Source organism: Dendrobates tinctorius, unplaced genomic scaffold (assembly GCF_039654945.1).
Source record: "Dendrobates tinctorius isolate UK_male_01 unplaced genomic scaffold, ASM3965494v1 ptg000322l, whole genome shotgun sequence".
In the NCBI taxonomy this organism is placed as follows: Eukaryota; Metazoa; Chordata; class Amphibia; order Anura; family Dendrobatidae; genus Dendrobates; species Dendrobates tinctorius.
Genome location: NW_027361989.1, coordinates 1,977,036 through 1,996,980, shown reverse-complemented (window position 1 = coordinate 1,996,980; position 19,945 = coordinate 1,977,036). Strand labels below are relative to the sequence as shown.

Sequence of the window (19,945 nt, the reverse complement as noted above, 5' to 3'; positions counted from 1 at the left end):
TAATGGCACAGCGAATATAAAAAACGTAGAGTAGGACTCCCCATACGAGACTGCCTTGACGTGGCGGGGTAGCTCAAACAATTGATCAATTTTTTGCTAAATGTCTCATTTTTGAATACAGATTGAAACCTATGTGTGTTTTCACACTTCTTGTATTACGTTCTGACCACAAGCAGCGCTGGCTTCTCCCCCTCTTTTTTTCTTGATATTGGTTTTGTGGCTGACCACCACTGTAGCCGTGCGCGCTGGGTCATGTACGCCATTCTTTCTGTTTTCTCAGTGATTGATCTAGGCTGCTGTTCACATTAAACGGCAGCCCTGCCCTGCCCTAGGCTTTATTTGATTACGCACCTGTATCTGGGCCTGGATCGTCCTTTATCATGTGGTGCTGGACAGGCAGTGTGGAGGTTGGACCTGAAATGTCTGCATGGACCTGGCTAATCTTTATCTGCGCTTGTCCTCTCTGGTGCCATAGGAGCGATTCTGAAATGCTTGAGGTACAGTGTGCATGTAATGAGGTCTTGCTTTTATACATTTAGGAGGCCGTAATGGCACAGCGAATATAAAAAACGTAGAGTAGGACTCCCCATACGAGACTGCCTTGACGTGGCGGGGTAGCTCAAACAATTGATCAATTTTTTGCTAAATGTCTCATTTTTGAATACAGATTGAAACCTATGTGTGTTTTCACACTTCTTGTATTACGTTCTGACCACAAGCAGCGCTGGCTTCTCCCCCTCTTTTTTCTTGATATTGGTTTTGTGGCTGACCACCACTGTAGCCGTGCGCGCTGGGTCATGTACGCCATTCTTTCTGTTTTCTCAGTGATTGATCTAGGCTGCTGTTCACATTAAACGGCAGCCCTGCCCTGCCCTAGGCTTTATTTGATTACGCACCTGTATCTGGGCCTGGATCGTCCTTTATCATGTGGTGCTGGACAGGCAGTGTGGAGGTTGGACCTGAAATGTCTGCATGGACCTGGCTAATCTTTATCTGCGCTTGTCCTCTCTGGTGCCATAGGAGCGATTCTGAAATGCTTGAGGTACAGTGTGCATGTAATGAGGTCTTGCTTTTATACATTTAGGAGGCCGTAATGGCACAGCGAATATAAAAAACGTAGAGTAGGACTCCCCATACGAGACTGCCTTGACGTGGCGGGGTAGCTCAAACAATTGATCAATTTTTTGCTAAATGTCTCATTTTTGAATACAGATTGAAACCTATGTGTGTTTTCACACTTCTTGTATTACGTTCTGACCACAAGCAGCGCTGGCTTCTCCCCCTCTTTTTTCAGCATACACAGAGGGGTCTGTGACCGAATCTGGGGGTATACGGGTGTATACAGAGTACACAGAGGGGTCTGTGACCGAAGCTGGGGGTATACGGGTGTATACAGCATACACAGAGGGGTCTGTGACCGAAGCTGGGGGTATACGGGTGTATACAGCATACACAGAGGGGTCTGTGACCGAAGCTGGGGGTATACGGGTGTATACAGCATACACAGAGGGGTCTGTGACCGAAGCTGGGGGTATACGGGTGTATACAGCATACACAGAGGGGTCTGTGACCGAAGCTGGGGGTATACGGGTGTATACAGCATACACAGAGGGGTCTGTGACCGAAGCTGGGGGTATACGGGTGTATACAGCATACACAGAGGGGTCTGTGACCGAAGCTGGGGGTATACGGGTGTATACAGCATACACAGAGGGGTCTGTGACCGAAGCTGGGGGTATACGGGTGTATACAGCATACACAGAGGGGTCTGCGACCAAAGCTGGGGGTATACAGGTGTATACAGAGTTCACAGGGGTCTGCGACCAAAGCTGGGGTATACAGGTGTATACAGAGTACACAGGGATCTGCGACCGAAGCTGGGGGTATACGGGTGTATACAGTGTACACAGGGGTCTGTTACCGAAGCTGGGGATATACGGGTGTATACAGTGTACACAGGGGTCTGCGACTAAAACTGGGGATATACAGGTATATACAGTGAACACAGGGGGCTGTGACCGAAGCTGGGGGTATACGGGTGTATACAGCATACACAGAAGGGTCTGTGACCGAAGCTGGGGGTGTACGGGTGTATACAGCATACACACAGAGTTCTGAGACTGAAGCTGGGGGTATACAGGTGAATACAGTACACACAGGGGTCTACGACTGAAGCTGGGGGTATATGGGTGTATACAGTGTACACAGGGGTCTGCGACCAAAACTGGGGATAAACAGGTGTATACAGTGAACACAGGGGTCTGTGACCGAAGCTGGGGGTATACAGGTGTATACAGCATACACACAGGGTTCTGAGACTGAAGCTGGGGGTATACAGGTGTATACATTATACACAGGGGTCTGCGACTGAAGCTGGGGGTATACGGGTGTATACTGTGTACACAGAGGCGTCTGCGACCGAAGCTGGGGGTATATGGGTGTATACAGTGTACACTGTGGGGTCTGTGACTGAAGATGGGGGTATAGAGAGTACACAGAGGGGTCCACACAAACACGGCTCCGCTCCGTACACCTCGTACACACACAGCTCCGCTCCGTACACCTTGTACACACACGGCTCCGCTCCGTACACCTTGTACACACACGGCTCCGCTCCGTACACCTTGTACACACACGGCTCCGCTCCGTACACCTTGTACACACACGGCTCCGCTCCGTACACCTTGTACACACACGGCTCCGCTCCGTACACCTTGTACACACACGGCTCCGCTCCGTACACCTTGTACACACACGGCTCCGCTCCGTACACCTTGTACACACACGGCTCCGCTCCGTACACCTTGTACACACACGGCTCCGCTCCGTACACCTTGTACACACACGGCTCCGCTCCGTACACCTTGTACACACACGGCTCCGCTCCGTACACCTTGTACACACACGGCTCCGCTCCGTACACCTTGTACACACACGGCTCCGCTCCGTACACCTTGTACACACACGGCTCCGCTCCGTACACCTTGTACACACACGGCTCCGCTCCGTACACCTTGTACACACACGGCTCCGCTCCGTACACCTTGTACACACACGGCTCCGCTCCGTACACCTTGTACACACACGGCTCCGCTCCGTACACCTTGTACACACACGGCTCCGCTCCGTACACCTTGTACACACACGGCTCCGCTCCGTACACCTTGTACACACACGGCTCCGCTCCGTACACCTCGTACACACACGGCTCCGCTCCGTACACCTCGTACACACACGGCTCCGCTCCGTACACCTCGTACACACACGGCTCCGCTCCGTACACCTCGTACACACACGGCTCCGCTCCGTACACCTCGTACACACAGGGCTCCGCTCCGTACACCTCGTACACACAGGGCTCCTCTCCGTACACCTCGTACACACAGGGCTCCTCTCCGTACACCTCGTACACACAGGGCTCCTCTCCGTACACCTCGTACACACAGGGCTCCTCTCCGTACACCTCGTACACACAGGGCTCCTCTCCGTACACCTCGTACACACAGGGCTCCGCTCCGTACACCTCGTACACACAGGGCTCCGCTCCGTACACCTCGTACACACAGGGCTCCGCTCCGTACACCTCGTACACACAGGGCTCCGCTCCGTACACCTCGTACACACAGGGCTCCGCTCCGTACACCTCGTACACACAGGGCTCCGCTCCGTACACCTCGTACACACAGGGCTCCGCTCCGTACACCTCGTACACACAGGGCTCCGCTCCGTACACCTCGTACACACAGGGCTCCGCTCCGTACACCTCGTACACACAGGGCTCCGCTCCGTACACCTCGTACACACAGGGCTCCGCTCCGTACACCTCGTACACACAGGGCTCCGCTCCGTACACCTCGTACACACAGGGCTCCGCTCCGTACACCTCGTACACACAGGGCTCCGCTCCGTACACCTCGTACACACAGGGCTCCGCTCCGTACACCTCGTACACACAGGGCTCCGCTCCGTACACCTCGTACACACAGGGCTCCGCTCCGTACACCTCGTACACACAGGGCTCCGCTCCGTACACCTCGTACACACAGGGCTCCGCTCCGTACACCTCGTACACACAGGGCTCCGCTCCGTACACCTCGTACACACAGGGCTCCGCTCCGTACACCTCGTACACACAGGGCTCCGCTCCGTACACCTCGTACACACAGGGCTCCGCTCCGTACACCTCGTACACACAGGGCTCCGCTCCGTACACCTCGTACACACAGGGCTCCGCTCCGTACACCTCGTACACACAGGGCTCCGCTCCGTACACCTCGTACACACAGGGCTCCGCTCCGTACACCTCGTACACACAGGGCTCCGCTCCGTACACCTCGTACACACAGGGCTCCGCTCCGTACACCTCGTACACACAGGGCTCCGCTCCGTACACCTCGTACACACAGGGCTCCGCTCCGTACACCTCGTACACACAGGGCTCCGCTCCGTACACCTCGTACACACAGGGCTCCGCTCCGTACACCTCGTACACACAGGGCTCCGCTCCGTACACCTCGTACACACAGGGCTCCGCTCCGTACACCTCGTACACACAGGGCTCCGCTCCGTACACCTCGTACACACAGGGCTCCGCTCCGTACACCTCGTACACACAGGGCTCCGCTCCGTACACCTCGTACACACAGGGCTCCGCTCCGTACACCTCGTACACACAGGGCTCCGCTCCGTACACCTCGTACACACAGGGCTCCGCTCCGTACACACACGGCTCCGCTCCGTACACATCGTACACACACGGCTCTGCTACATCCACCCTGCAAACCCCTCCTAACCCCACACAGAAACTTCCCCTCATCCAGCACCATGACAACCAGCACAGCAGAGTCCTGCACACACTGAGGCCCCTGATCATGTGACCCCTGACTCCGCCCCTCCTGTGACCTCATCACAGGTCCTGTGCGCACAGTAGTGATGGGTAAAATGCGTTTTTTTGGTGAGCCGGCTCTTTTGGCTCCGAAAACGGCTCTTCATTTCCTATTACCTTTGGCTTTAAATTTGAAGCCAAATTCTGGTATGTGTTAACCCATGATTGTATACCTTTTAGTAAAAATCTACACATGTGCCAATTTATGACATAAAACAGAATAGTTTCCAGAATAACCAGATTTTATATTTGCTGTAAAAACTTTAACAAACACAAAATGAACATGCAAAATAGCAACAAGATCCTAATTATCAGTGCCACATTTTAAAGCTACCTTCACACTTGGCAAGTTCGCTGTGGGCTGTCTGCTGCAAACAGTCTGCAGCAAAACTGCAGTGTCACATGTCGCATCTGCATCCAGGCGGATTTAGATAAGGAATTTGTGCCGTTGTGGGTCGGGCGGTGACAGCACGGAGCTGTGCGATCGGTCCCCGGAGGCCAATCACGGAGTTCTGTGCGCATGTCATGCGTGCGCACAGAACTGCCTGTCGCATCTCCGGCCCCGCCCCCTGAGGCAGGGGCATAAGAGAAAATGCAGCGCTGGAGCCGGGAAAGGTAAGAATTGAGCCTACCCCTTTAAACCTGATAATTTCCAAAATAACAGCGTGTGTGTTAACTTAAAAACAATCACAAGAGGGCAAGGAATGCTTGTCACAGATTGGAGGGGGGCGGGGCTGTGAGTCAGTGCTATGTGCGGCAGCAGGAGGAGCATGCATTCTTTCTCAGTCTCCTGGATAAGATCAGAGTGACTACTGCCGGGAGGGGCGGGGCAAGAGGGGACTGACTGTGGAACGTGAACTGGCAAAGAGCCGTTTAAATTTCAATTGGCTCCCTGCCAGGAGCCGGCTCATATGATTCACTATAAAGAGCCGGCTCTTAGAGCCGGCTCCTTCGGGAGCTACCCATCACTAGCGCACAGAGCAGCTGTAGAAATCTCCGGCCTCGGGGGTCTCACCAGACTTCGCTCTTTTCTTGCAGGGGCCGCAGTGGATTTCATCCTGGATCCATAGAGCTGAATAGAGGAGCGATGTTCCTTCACTCTGATGGGAATTGATGGTGACGTTGATGAGTCTATGAGGAACGTGTTCAGCTGCCGACTCCGAGGAGGAAACTGCTTGTTGTCTGGGGCCTAAATATATAGGTTTTATTAGTAGATGTCAGGGAGAAAACTAAACCCTGTAAGATAATAAATCTCCTCATATGTTTCCCTTATTATCTCCAGTAATTGTATTATTACACAGGATTCTTATGATGTTACATCGGATCATCTTCTTCTCATTCAGGTCTCTACAATATCGGATCCTCTCAGTGAAGATCTTCTACAGAAGAGAATTTTCCTGATTTACCCATCAAGGATGGATATGGGCAGAGACAAGATGGCGGAGAGGATGTTACACCTCACCCTAGAGATCCTCTTCCGTCTCACTGGAGAGGTGAGAGATTCTGATGACATCACATTACATCATTCTTATCTATGGGAATAACAGATGGACAGAACTGGAGAGGTGAGGACTCTGGGAATGTCTGGAGTGAGATTTATTAATGTGTCTCTCCATAACCAGGATTACACAGTGGTGAAGAAGACCTCTAGTGATCGCTGTCAGGACCCTATGTCTGAGGGATGGGGAAGACCCCTGAGCCCAATCACGGGGCCTCCACCTCACCCCCTGATACACGAGGACATCAATGACCAGAAGATCCTAGAACTCACCTACAAGATGATGGAGCTGCTGACTGGAGAGGTGACACTGCTGGGAATGCTGGGACATTATACAGTAACACTATGAAGGGATCGGGGGGATGACGGTATCACTGTGTCAGGTTCCTATAAGGTGTCAGGATGTCGCTGTCTATTTCTCCATGGAGGAGTGGGAGTATTTAGAAGGACACAGAGATCTGTACAAGAACGTCATAATGGAGGTTCCCCAGCCCCTCACATCTCCAGGTAATAGACAGGACTAAATACACACGGCCTATAATTATCTGTATGTAGAGAATGAATTCAGTCCCTGTATGTGTTTCCTCCAGATCTATCCAGTAAGAGGACAACACCAGAGAGATGTCCCCGTCCTCTTCTTCCACAGGACTGTAACCAAGAAGATCCCAGTGTTCCTCAGGATCATCAGGTAGATGGAGAGAAGGTGTCAGGAGATCTCCCCTATGATGTGTAGACGGCTGTGAAGGTCTTGTGCTCAGTCTTGTTTTATCCACCAGTATTATATGTTTTATACTTGTGTAATGAGAGCGGTGGAGATGGCAGGATTAGAGCTGATCATAGATGGGACTTCTCCATCTGTCTGTGACTTTTACAATATCTGTTTCAGGGTGAAGATCTGACCCATATTAATACTACAGAGACATATGTGAGGGGTGATGAGTGGTGTAAAGAGGAGATTCCCACATATGACTACCCAGGTGAGTAGTAACCACTGAATGCAGAGAAGTCACAGATTCCTCTCAGTCACCGGCTGTGGCTGCTTTATCGGTGGTGTAGTCCGGCCATATTACCATGTTACCATTTTGCCTCTAGACTACAACATTCTCCTCCACCCAAAACTGTTCAAATGACTTTGGGCATTGAAAGTCCTTTTGTATAGAACTTACAAACTGGAGGATCCACCAACACCCTGCGATTAGTGTGAGGGTGATCCCTTAAAGCAATACCTATATGATTCCTTGTACTGACCCAATATAGGCTGAGTGCACACTTAAAGAGTCACACCGAATACACAGTTAGGCCGGAATCACACTTCCTTGTGTGATACGAGAAACTCGCACGAATCTCTCGTAATCAACATCCAGCACCGCTGCTGGTACTCAGGACCGGAGCTGCGGCTGCATAGAAATGCATAGAAATACATGCAACCACAGCTCCGGTTCTGAGTATCGGTGGCAGTGCCGGGTGTTGATGCGAGAGACTCGTGCGAGTTTCTCACATCACACACAGTAGTGTGATCCTGACCTTACATGTCTACTCCTTTCTCAGTAAAGGCTTGCACAAAACTCAAGTTTATTCTCAAAAGAAACGAAATAGCCATTCTCTCCATCACATTAGGAGACGCTGACCGTTACCTGCCCAGATCTGTAACTATAAAGCCAAATGACAGCGTACGTAGAATGTGCTGACAAGATAGAAAATCACTTGTAGAAAAATCTTATGCTGGGCCTGTAAGAGAAAGCGGAGGGTAATGATGCTGTTGGCTTCCTAGATCCCTGAGATCTTATCGGATGAATCTTCTCTCCCTTCTGTGCTGCTGAATGTCTCATGGTCCCTACAAGACCAGGTCCAGTCTTTCTGACCAAACTTCCCTTTTATGAGCGACACCAGTAAATGTGCAGTGAGGCCAAGTGTGAATTTCTGTCCAATAGCAGCAGAGTTTCCCTTTATCCTGACTTTTCCATTTGTATTAAAACCAACTAACTTCAGGAGGATTGTGATAATCTACAGGACAAACATTCCACCTGTGCCATTATAGATCTCTAAGCTGTGCGTGGCTGAGGGCTGTAATATACATTTATTCCCGGCTGCAGGAGATGTGTTGGCTCCAGCCCTGGTGTCATGGATTCACTCCACGTCATACATTACATTGTTTTTGATCCTAAGGAATTCAGATTACTGCACAATCTCTCCTGAAATGGGGAGCAATATTATTTTCTCTAATCTTCTGCTCAGGATTCATAGTAGCTCCAATGGTCCACCATAAATGAGGGCAACTCTGGTTTACTGTTGTGTAATCTGTATTTGTAGTTTTCAGTAATGAGATTCTCGTGCTCTGGGGCGGGGCTGTGGGCGGGGCTTTATGTGGTGCTCTGATTACATATTCATCTGTATTGGCTTATGACAGGTCGCTGACCCCTCACTGACCTGCCCCCATTATTACATAATGCATATAATAGCATTGATATTATTGCTGATAATGCCTATAATATTGTGGCTATTGTGAGGCTTAGAAAAAAATTACATCCAGCACAATGTCACCGGTGATGGCGGCGCCTGCACAGTAGCCTCTATATCAACTATATCAAATTTTTTTTTGTTAGGAAGTTATAAGGGTTAAAAGTTAAACAGCGATTTCTCACTTTTATAGCAAAATTTACAAAACCATTTTTTTAGGGACCACCTCACATTTGAAGTGAGATTGGGGGGTAAATATGACAGAAAATACCCAAAAGTGACACCATTCTAAAAACTGCACCCCTCCAGGTGCTCAAAACCACAATCAAGAAGTTTATTAACCCTTCAGGTGCTTCACAGGAATGAATGGAATGTGGAAGGAAAAAATAAACATTTACTTTTCTTTCACAAAAATTTTCCTTTACACCTAATTTTTTTTTTACTTTCACAAGGGTAACAGGAGAAAATGGATGATACATTTTGTTTTGCAAATTCTCATTTTTTTTTTAGTGTAAAATATGCTGGAATAATTAGCGGTTGCCATGTCGCATTTCCAGAGCCCCTGATGTGCCTAAACAGTGGAAACCGCCAACAAGTGACCCCATTTTGGAAACTAGACCCCTTAGGGAACTTATCCAGATGTGTATTGAGCACCTTGAACCCACAGGTGCTTCACAGAAGTTCATAATGTAGAGCCGTGGAAATAAAAAGGGAAACCACTGTTTGGGCGCATGGCAGAGCTTGAAAGGGAAGGAGCGCCATATTGGAATTGTTTGTGGGTGACGTCACATTGTCAGAGACAATGACGTGTCTAAACAGTGAAGTGACCCCATTTTGGAAACTAAACCCCCCAAGGAACTTATCTAGATGTGTGATGGGCACTTTGAATCCCCAAGTGCTTCACAGAAGTTAGTTACATACAGTTGTGAAAATAAAAAATCATATTTTTTCGACAAAAAATTAACTTTTCGACCTCAAATGTTTTTTCCAAAGGGTAACAGGAGAAATTGCACCCAAAAAGTTGTTTTGCAATTTGTCCTGAGTATTCTGACACCCCATATGTGGGGGTAATCCACTGTTTGGGTGCATGGCAGAGCTCGGAAGGGAGTGAGCGCCATATTGGAGAGCAGATTTTGCTGGAATTGTTTGTGGGTGACATGTCACATTGTCAGAGCCCCTGAGGTGCCAGAACAGCATAAGCCCCAAAAGTGACTGCATTTTACCAAATACTTCCCTGAATGAATTCTTCTAGTGGTGCAGTGAGCATACTGACACCACTGCTGTTCCATAGAAAATTATACCATTGGGCAGTGAAGAAAAAATTACTGTAGTTTTCGGACCATAAGATGCACCCCAAATTTTCAAAACGAGAATAGGAGAAAAAAGTGCCAAATGGGGGTCCGTCTTACAGTCTGAATTCAGCTTACCGGGGGGGATCAGCACAGGTGCAAGAGTGATCACAGAGGTTGTTCGGTGGTCTATGCTGGTGCAGTGGCCTCCGGAAAATCCCATCCCAGGCTGGTGCGGCAGCGGTGCTCTGTGCTGGGGTGGCGGCAGCGCTCTATGCTGGTGCGGCAGCGCTCTACCTGCGACGGTGGCAGCACTCTGTGCTGGGGCGGTGGCGCCATTTTGTCAAAGCGGAGGCCTCTGCAGCTCCATTGCTGCGATGCGGTGGCTTCTGGGAAAATGGCAGCTGGGGGCGGTGCATGCTCAGATTCAGATCTCGGCAACGAGATCTTGGGGCGAGATCTGAATCTGGGCTTTGACAAAATGCTGGCGGAGCCCTCCACGCAGCACAGAGCGCCACTGCATCATTTGTAAGTATATTCCTACTATAAGACACACCCCTATTTTCCCCAAAAAATATTTGGGAAAAAGTGCGTCTTATAGTCCGAATAATATGGTACATTTATACGACTAAAATGTTTTTTTAACCCCAGATATTACATTGGAAAATAGGTAGATAGGTAAATGGTCACTACACCCAGAGATGAATTCCCAGAGGGGTGTCATTTCCAAAATGGGGTCACTTCAGGGGGGATTCTGCTTTTATGGCACTTTGGAGAGCCGCTAAGTGCCAGAACAAGAGAATCCTCCCTGAAGTGACCCCATTTTGGAAATGACACCCCTCTGGGAATTCATCTATGGGTATAGTGACCATTTTCACTACATGGATGATTTCCAGAAACTCGTAGTAGAAGTTTTATAGCAAAAATTGCAAAAATGTCATTGTAGTGCCCAATATATTGTGCCCAGCTTGTGTCTCTGGAGACCTCCCCCACCTACCCCCGGAAATTGTTAAGTCAGCTCTACTCAAATGTGTCGGTCACTAAATAAACCAAATACTTGAATGTCAAAACAGTTCAACAACGTGGTTCTGTGTGGAAGATTGTAAAGCCGTCATGGAGGCATAAGGCTGGCAATGATGGGCATTGTGGGTAATAATAGCAGGGATCATGCCTCATTCCTCTCTAGGAACATACACGACATCTTCTCTGGGGGTTCTTTCTTGTTTCAGTTACTGGGATGAGTGCATTAAAATGTCGCTCAGTGAGTCTTCTCACATCTTCAGATTCTAAAGGATTGGTGGGGGCAAAATTGTCAAAAACAAGATTTTCAGTGACCTTTTCATGATAATCAAGGAAAGTATCTGCATTTCCGGCTTTTTGTATAACACAAAAGAATTATATGTGGCCACCTGAAACAAATACATGACTAACTTTTATACCAGATATATGATTTTCTTGATACCTGGTATGGCTGTAGAACCTGATCTGCAAGGTCCACACCCCATATATTTGTTGTAGTCAGTGACAGACACAGGTTTTGGAGTAGTGGATCCCTGTTGGTCTGCAGTGGCCCTTGTGGCATCTGTGTGGATCGAGCTCAGGATAAAAATATCTTTATCCTTATACTTAAGGACAAGCAGCTCTCCATTGTGTAAAGCCCCTGACTGCCCCTTTCAGAACTTTTCTTTGACCAATGATTGTGGAAACCCCTGATGGTTCTTGCGAATGGTCCCACAAGCCCCTATGTTATGTTCAACCAGACTTTTAAATAGGGGTATGCTGGTGTAGTAGTTGTCAACATACAGATTGTAGCCTTTTTGTAAAAATGGAGTTATCATCTCCCAAACCATTTTTCCAGATGTCCATGTCATGATACCAGTGCTGGATGACCGGCACTTCTGGGGTTAATGTTCTGATCTCAGTGCAGACTTTCACCTGCACACCTGGGACCTATTATGGTGGCCTCTCATTGGTTCTGGGGAGGCTTCTTATAGCCTCAGGAAGCTCCCATCCCCCGTCAGTTATACTTTCGCCCTTGGCATTGTGTGGTGACCCCTGAGTGTGTTAGTGTTGTGTTCTGGTTGCTTGATTCTCTGTGTACGACTCGGTCTGTTCTCTGGATATCGCTTTGGATTCTGCCTGTTACCTTCTACGTCTGTTTGGTTTTGATCTCTGCTTGGCCCTGACTGTCCGTTCTGTCTCATCCCTGGTACTGTACTGATATCTTGTGTATGACCTTTGGCTTTGTCTGACCTTCCGTCTGTTTATCCCTCAGGTACCTCGCTTGCCTGTATTGTGCTTGACCCCCGCTTTGCCTGACTCTGAGTTTTCTACCTCCTCTGAAAGCAGGACACTAAGCCCTGCCCCCTTGCAGTCACATGACCATAGGTCCTATGCCGGCTTGCTAAACTTCTAGATTCAGGTCCTGTGCATCTTTATTTTCCAGCTGTTCTTGTCCCCAGGGGTCCCTACGGTGTGGGTGAGTCCCTGCTTAGCGGAGGCTGTACGCCGGCGCTGTCAGGACCCTGACATTATAACTGACCATTAAGTTTTTGGGGGGTTTTTTATGCAGAGAGTTATGGCTCCCATATGACAAGATGAAAAGTCTGAGTCAGATGTTTCAGGGTTTATCTCTGGAGCAGCAAGCTCTGGCTCGTTCTCAGCAGCAGGTTTCTGAGACAGTGCGGGGGGCTTTAGCTGCTGGGTCTCTGGGGGCTGGAGCGAGTGATGTTGCTTTGGTGTCCCCTGAACCACCTGTTAAACTGCCTGACTTTTTTTCTGGAAACAAAAAGGAGTTCAGGGTCTTCATGGAGGGGTGCCAACTTTTTTTTAGTTTGAGACCACGTTCCTCTGGGGACGAAAGTCAGAAGGTTGGGGTTGTTATGTCTCTGTTAAAATGGTCCCCACAAGCTTGGGATTTCTCCCTTTCTCCCACTGCCCCTGAGAGAGTGTCTGTGAATGCATTTTTTGAGGCCCTCGGGCACATTTATGTTGAGCCTGACCGAGTGCGATTGGCAGAGGACATGGTGATGAGTGTCTGTCAGGGGAAACACTCAGCTGAGTGGTTTTGTACTGAATTCTGCCGCTGGGCCGCAGAGGTCTCTTGGAACGACGCCGCACTCCGAGGACTCTTTCGCAGAGGCTTGTCCGAGCGGCTGCAGGATGCCTTGGCATTACATCCCCCACCTAACTCTCTCGAGGACGCCATGACCCAGGCTGTCTGGATGGACCGCAGGCTGTGGGCCAGAGGGGTGATGCAGGTGGAGACTCCATTGTTCCCCAGTGGAAAAGAGACTGCCCCTGAGCTCATGGATGTAGGCGCCCTCTCATTGAAGGATACAGAGAGGAAACGCCGGAAGGACAAGCAGTTATGCTTTTACTGCGGTAAAACGGGACATTGGAAAAGGGAGTGTCCTGATTGCCCATCTTCAACCCGGTCAGCGGGAAACAACTAGGTCTAGGTAGTCAACAGGGAGACTACTCAGACCCTCAGGTACCCTTTTCCTCGTTTTCTAAAGTGTTACTGCCTCTGGAACTGTTTGTGGACGGTAGTTCTTTTTCCTCTACAGCCTTCGTGGACTGCGGGTCATCGACTAATCTCATTGACTCCCAATTGGTCACACACTGCAAGATAGGGACAGTTAGGCTCAAGGTTCCGATCAAGGTGATGGCCATTGACTCCTCTCCCCTCACTAAGGAGGGAATTCTCTTTATGTCTGACTTGTTTTCGCTCAGAGTGGGCGCTACTCATGTGGAAAATCTAAGTTGTTTTGTGCTGGACAATCTACCTGCAGGGTTGGTGTTGGGCATGCCCTGGTTACAACACCATAACCCAGTTATTAACTGGAAAACGGGGGAGATTGTTCAATGGGGGTTTAATGATTTTAAGTTATGTGATAAATCCGCACTGCTGGTTGAACCTGTTAAATCTGTGTCTGTATCATCTGTCGAGCTGAAAGGTATTCCGGGATGCCTGAAGGACTTCGAAGATGTATTCTCCGAAAGCGAGGCCGAGACGTTACCGCCACATAGACCCTTTGACTGCGCTATTGAGCTGGTCCCGGGGGCTAAATTACCTAAAGCCCGTCTGTTTAATTTGTCCGGTCCTGAGCCTTGGCTATGAAGGAGTACATTGCTGAAAGTCTGCGCAAAGGACACATACGTCCTTCAGTCTCACCTGTGGCGGCAGGTTTCTTTTTTGTAAAGAAAAAAGATGGCAGGTTACGTCCCTGTCTCGACTTCCGGGAGCTTAATCAGATTACTGTATGGAATACGTACCCCCTTCCGTTGATACCCGACTTATGTAACCAACTATCAGGGGAAAAGTGGTTTTCTAAACTGGATCTTCGGGGGCATATAATTTGATAAGGGTCCGAGAGGGGGATGAATGGAAAACTGCGTTCCTCACGACCGAGGGACTATTTGAAGATTTAGTCATGCCGTTTGGTCTTACCAACGCCCCCGCCATATTTCAGAATTTCATCAACGTGGTATTCTTAGATCTCATTGGTCGTTTTGTCGTTATCTACTTAGATGATATTTTGATATACTACTCCGACAAGCATTCTCATTTGGAACATGTACGATCTGTTCTCCAAAGACTGAGAGAAAATCATCTGTATGCCAAATTGATTGGAGAAATGTGTATTCTGTGTGCAAGAATTGTCTTTTTTGGGATTAATTGTATCCGGTGAGGGTTTTCGCATGGACCCCAAGAAGGTGCAGGCCATTGCGGATTGGGTGCAACCCCAAGATCTTAAGGGTCTTCAGCGCTTCTTGGGGTTTGCCAGTTATTACCGCAAATTTATCCGGGGGTTTTCGCAAGTGGTCAAACCTCTCACAGATCTAACATGCAAAGGTGCGGATGTGAGAAATTGGTCCTCACTCGCAAAAGAGGCCTTTGCGACGCTGAAAAAATGTTTTATGTCTGCTCCTGTCTTTGTACAGCCAGATACTTCCAAGCCATTTGTGGTGGAGATAGACGCCTCCGAGGTGGGGTTGGGAGCGGTGTTGTCCCAAGGGCCTGCCACTCTAACCAAACTCTGGCCATGTGCCTTCTTTTCCAGGAAGTTCTCTGCTGCTGAAAGAAATTATGATGTAGGCAATAGAGAGCTTCTTGCGGTTAAGTTGGCGTTTGAGGAATGGAGGCACTTTTTGGAGGGGGCCAGTCACCCGCTTACTGTGATCACTGATAACAAAAATTTGTCTTGCATCGAGTCTGCTAAAAGATTAACGCCCAGACAGGCCCGTTGGTCACTTTTTTTTTCTCGTTTCCAGTTTACTATTACATTCCATCCAGGGTTAAAGAATGTCAAGGCTGACGCCTTATCTCATAGTTTTCACCCTGTGTCTGTCCCTGAGCCATCGTCCTCCATTCTGCACCCTGGGGTGGTGTTAGCAGGGATCTTGTCTGAATTGGAATGGGGAATTGAGGGGGCCCAGTCGCTGGCTCCTGCGGCCAAGCCAGGGGGCAAGTTGTTTGTCCTAGAGCAACTTCGCCTTAAACTCTTGCAAGAGTTCCACGAATCCAAGTTGTGTGCTCACCCTGGTATATCAGCCACACGACTGGTGGTGGCTAGGGTCTTCTGGTGGCCTACTCTGGGTTCTGATATAAAGAAATTAATTTCTGGTTGTGGGGTCTGCGCTAGTTCTAAAAGCTCCCATAGCCGGCCGGCGGGGGAGCTGATGCCCTTGGAAGCTCCCGAAAGACCGTGGACCCATCTGTCCATGGATTTTATTACCAATCTTCCCTCTTCCAGGGGTAATACGGTGGTATGGGTAGTGGTGGACAGATTTTCAAAGCATGCTCATTTTATACCCCTGTCCGCATTACCTTCTGCTGAGATCTTATCCAGATTGTTTGTGCAGCATGTGGTCCGCTTGCATGGGGTACCCCTGAATGTGGTGCCTGATCGTGGTGTGCAGTTTGTGGCTAAGTTTTGGCATGCTTTCTGCAAAAAATTAGGGATATCTCTGTCCTTTTCGTCTGCATACCATCCTGAGAGTAATGGTCAGACGGAACGCACTAATCAGTCTCTGGAACAGATCCTCAGATGTCTGACTTCTGCTAGACAGAATGACTGGTGTGATATACTGCCATTGGCTGAATTTGCCTTCAATAGTCGGGTGAGTCAATCCACTGGTATGTCCCGTTTCTTGACAAACTATGGGTTCAGTCCTCATTTTGGTGAGTTTTCTCGTCTGGATACGGGGTGCCCCGGGGCTGAGGACTCTGTTCAGCGGTTAAAAGATACATGGGCAGAAGTCCAGCAGCGTATATCTAGGTCTCAAGGCAGGTATAAGTTTTTCGCGGACAGGAAACGAACACCTGGTCCCATGGTTCAGGTGGGAGAGAAAGTTTGGCTCTCCACGCGAAACATTAAGTTAAAGATTCCGTCAGCCAAGTTGGGCCCCAAATTCATTGGCCTGTACAAGATTGTGGAAAAAATCAACCCAGTAGCGTACAGGCTGTGCCTTCCACCCTCTTTCAAGATCCCTAATGTCTTCCATAGATCTCTACTGAAGCCGTTTGAAGCAGTCCGGGGAGAATCCGAGTCCGCTGCTCCTCCGGTTTCGGTTGAGGGACATGTGGAATATGAGATTGGTCACATCGTAGATTCTAGGTTGGTACGGCGGTCAGTACAGTACCTAGTTCATTGGAAGGGGTATGGGCCGGAGGACAGGTCCTGGGTGCCGGCCCGGTTGATGCATGCGGATCGTCTGGTTCGGGCTTTCCATGCTAGGTACCCGGGCAAGCCTGGGGGTCCAGAGGCCCCCCCGTTGAGAGGGGGTTACTGTCATGATACCAGTGCTGGGTGACCGGCACTTCTGGGGTTAATGTTCTTATCGCAGTGCAGACTCTCACCTGCACACCTGGGACCTATTATGGTGGCCTCTCATTGGTTCTGGGGAGGCTTCTTATAGCCTCAGGAAGCTCCCATCCCCCGTCAGTTATACTTTCGCCCTTGGCATTGTGTGGTGACCCCTGAGTGTGTTAGTGCTGTGTTCTGGTTGCTTGATTCTCTGTGTACGACTCGGTCTGTTCTCTGGATATCGCTTTGGATTCTGCCTGGTACCTTCTACGTCTGTTTGGTTTTGATCTATGCTTGGCCCTGACTGTCCGTTCTGTCTCATCCCTGGTACTGTACTGATATCTTGTGTATGACCTTTGGCTTTGTCTGACCTTCCGTCTGTTTATCCCTCAGGTACCTCGCTTGCCTGTATTGTGCTTGACCCCCGCTTTGCCTGACTCTGAGTTTTCTACCTCCTCTGAAAGCAGGACACTAAGCCCTGCCCCCTTGCAGTCACATGGCCGTTCACATGACCATAGGTCCTATGCCGGCTTGCTAAACTTCTACATTCAGGTCCTGTTCATCTTTATTTTCCGGCTGTTCTTGTCCCCAGGGGTCCCTACGGTGCGGGTGAGTCCCTGCTTAGTGGAGGCTGTACGCTGGTGCTGTCAGGACCCTGACAGTCCCCAGATAAGTAGGGCATCCTGGTGGGTTCAGGTTGCTGTCATAATTGTGAAAAGCTGATGTGTATCCGGTTGAACTCTCACACATTTTATAGAGCTTTATGCCGAACCTTGCCCTCTTAGAAGGAATAAATTGCTTAAGATGCAGTCTTCCTTTTGAATTTTATAATGGACTCATCAATGGAAATAACATAGGGGTGGCTTGAACAGGGCAGTTGGACCAATAGGACTGAATGCTCATTTTTTTAACAAGCTCCATATTGAATGTAAGTCCTAAAAATGTTTTCATTTCTAGGACATTAGTTGGTGTCCATAAATTTGACCTAGCATAATAGGATCGTGGATTCTGGCTGATGAATTGGGACACATATAAATTTGTAGGACAATATGCTCTAGCAAGCTATCTGTCAGAAACAAATTAAAAAATTAATTGTTCCAAAATTTTCCACCTCCACATTTATACCAGTAATGGCATTAAAATTAGGGATGAATGGAGTAGCTGAATCCGAAGCCTCCCATCTTGGAAATATTTCATCAAGAAGCAAAGCCCCTTGGACATTGGTGTGCGCTAATTCCCGAGCACTAGGGACAGCGCTAGTACTGGGCATTGTTCCCTGAGTTGGAGACATTTCTCCAGAAGCGCTATTTGTCCTTCTTGTTGTACTGGTCCTTGTGTGTGAGGATGGACCAGAATCACTGCTCATTTCTGAACTATCACTGTCGCTGCTACTAAAGCCCTCGAAATCCACATCACCATCTGACACTGCACTTTCTTCACTGTCAGAACATAAAAGTGCATAAACCTCCTCTGCACTATAATACTGACGGGCCATTTTATTTATTTATTTTTTTTCCCGGAAATAGAAAACTCTGACGTGACCAAATAATTGGGGAAACAATTGAGAAAAACCTAATTCTTTAGCCTAACCCTAACCTGTCTTATCTGTATTGTTACTTTATAGCACAATCGCTGACTGACACAGCTGTTCCCAGCAGCTCTTGTAACACTGTTTCTCCTCTAATCTCTCACTGACAGGAGATCTGAGGAGAAACAGCGTTTTTATGGGGCAGATTGCCAGGAAAAGTTCGCTGCTACAACAAACTTTCCTAGTGATTTGTCTCATTGGCTGGTGTGACACTGACGTCATAAGGACCTGTACCGATCAGGTCTCAATGAGGTAGGGGGTCACAGGAAGCATTTTGCGGTGGAATCCCCTAGTTATAAGGTACGTGGGGCCCCGATGAGCACAAAACTGCCGACCGTAGACAAACGACTGCGCTGCACAAAGCCCTGCTAGCGCTGGCGTTTATCTACCATTGGCGGTCATGAACCGATTACGTTAAGGCCTATTTTCCCTTCACCCATGACAGCACCACATGAGAGAGGGATCCGCCCCGCCAGGACAGGAACCTACTGAAACATAAGGGGCGGCACCTCTCCCCCGCTTCAGTTGGGTTCCTGTCCTGGAAAGGAATCCCTCTGACAGCGGCGGTGCCTGTCAGAATGAAAGACCCAGGGCCGTCCCGGCGTGTAAGGATTGCAGGGCTGACTTGCCTGCAACGCCGGCCGTCGGCAGCTGGTAGTGCAGTCCCCGGGGTGTTGCCTGATTCGGGCCCCGGGTTCATGCGGGCACGTCCTGATGTCCTCCCTTCGGAGGTCCTCCTCGTGCCGCCCTCCCCCTGCGCGCGCCCGTCCTTCGCCTGCATGCAGGGGAAGCCGGGGGCGGGGACCGGCGTCTGACGTCAGCGGCGCAGAGGATTCTGGGAGCGCGACCGCTGACGTCATCAGGACGCGACGGTCATGGCGCCGGGCGCGACGCCGGCCAGGAGCGGCTGGCGGTCGCGGGAGGGAGGGGTAATGTGGGGCTCACTCACTGTTAAAAGAAGGAGCAGAAGCGGCTGCAGGGGTGACAATGGCGTCTCAGGAGGATCGCTCACCGTCCCCATTGTCCCTGCCCCCATCGCAAGCTTCTGGTCGCAAGAGCCGCTCGAGCGGCAAAAGCAGCAGCCGTCCAAGTCACCGATCGAGGGATTCCTCGAGGTCAAAAGAGCGCAGGACGCACGCTCCTTAGCAGCCCCAGAGCCCGGTATCAGTCTTTCCTGGGTGGTGAGTGATCTCCGTGAAAGTTAGGCAGTATTATAATAGGCCTTCCTATGTCTTTTTTGTTTTTCTTAGGGAGCCAAAAAAGCCATAAGTAAAAAGAAAAATAGAGAATGTGCCATATGCCACAGCCCTTTAGCAAAAGACTACCCAAAGGACTTATGTGTCAGCTGTATTCAGCGGACTATGGCTGAAGAGGTGCCGAACCTGGCAACAAACCTCAGATCGATAATAAAATCTG

General features: G+C 49.4%; 1 protein-coding gene across 1 annotated transcript in view; it reads left to right on the top strand.

Moving 5' to 3' along the window:
- The first annotated feature begins 320 nt into the window (after nt 1-320).
- Nucleotides 321-19,945, top strand: part of LOC141074061 (uncharacterized) — a 134,085-nt gene continuing 114,460 nt past the window's right edge. Inside the window, 4 exon segments of the mRNA XM_073561577.1 lie at nt 321-1,042; nt 6,229-6,378; nt 6,508-6,687; nt 7,270-7,360. Coding sequence (XP_073417678.1) covers nt 926-1,042; nt 6,229-6,378; nt 6,508-6,687; nt 7,270-7,360 — 538 coding nt within the window. The 5' untranslated portion in view covers nt 321-925.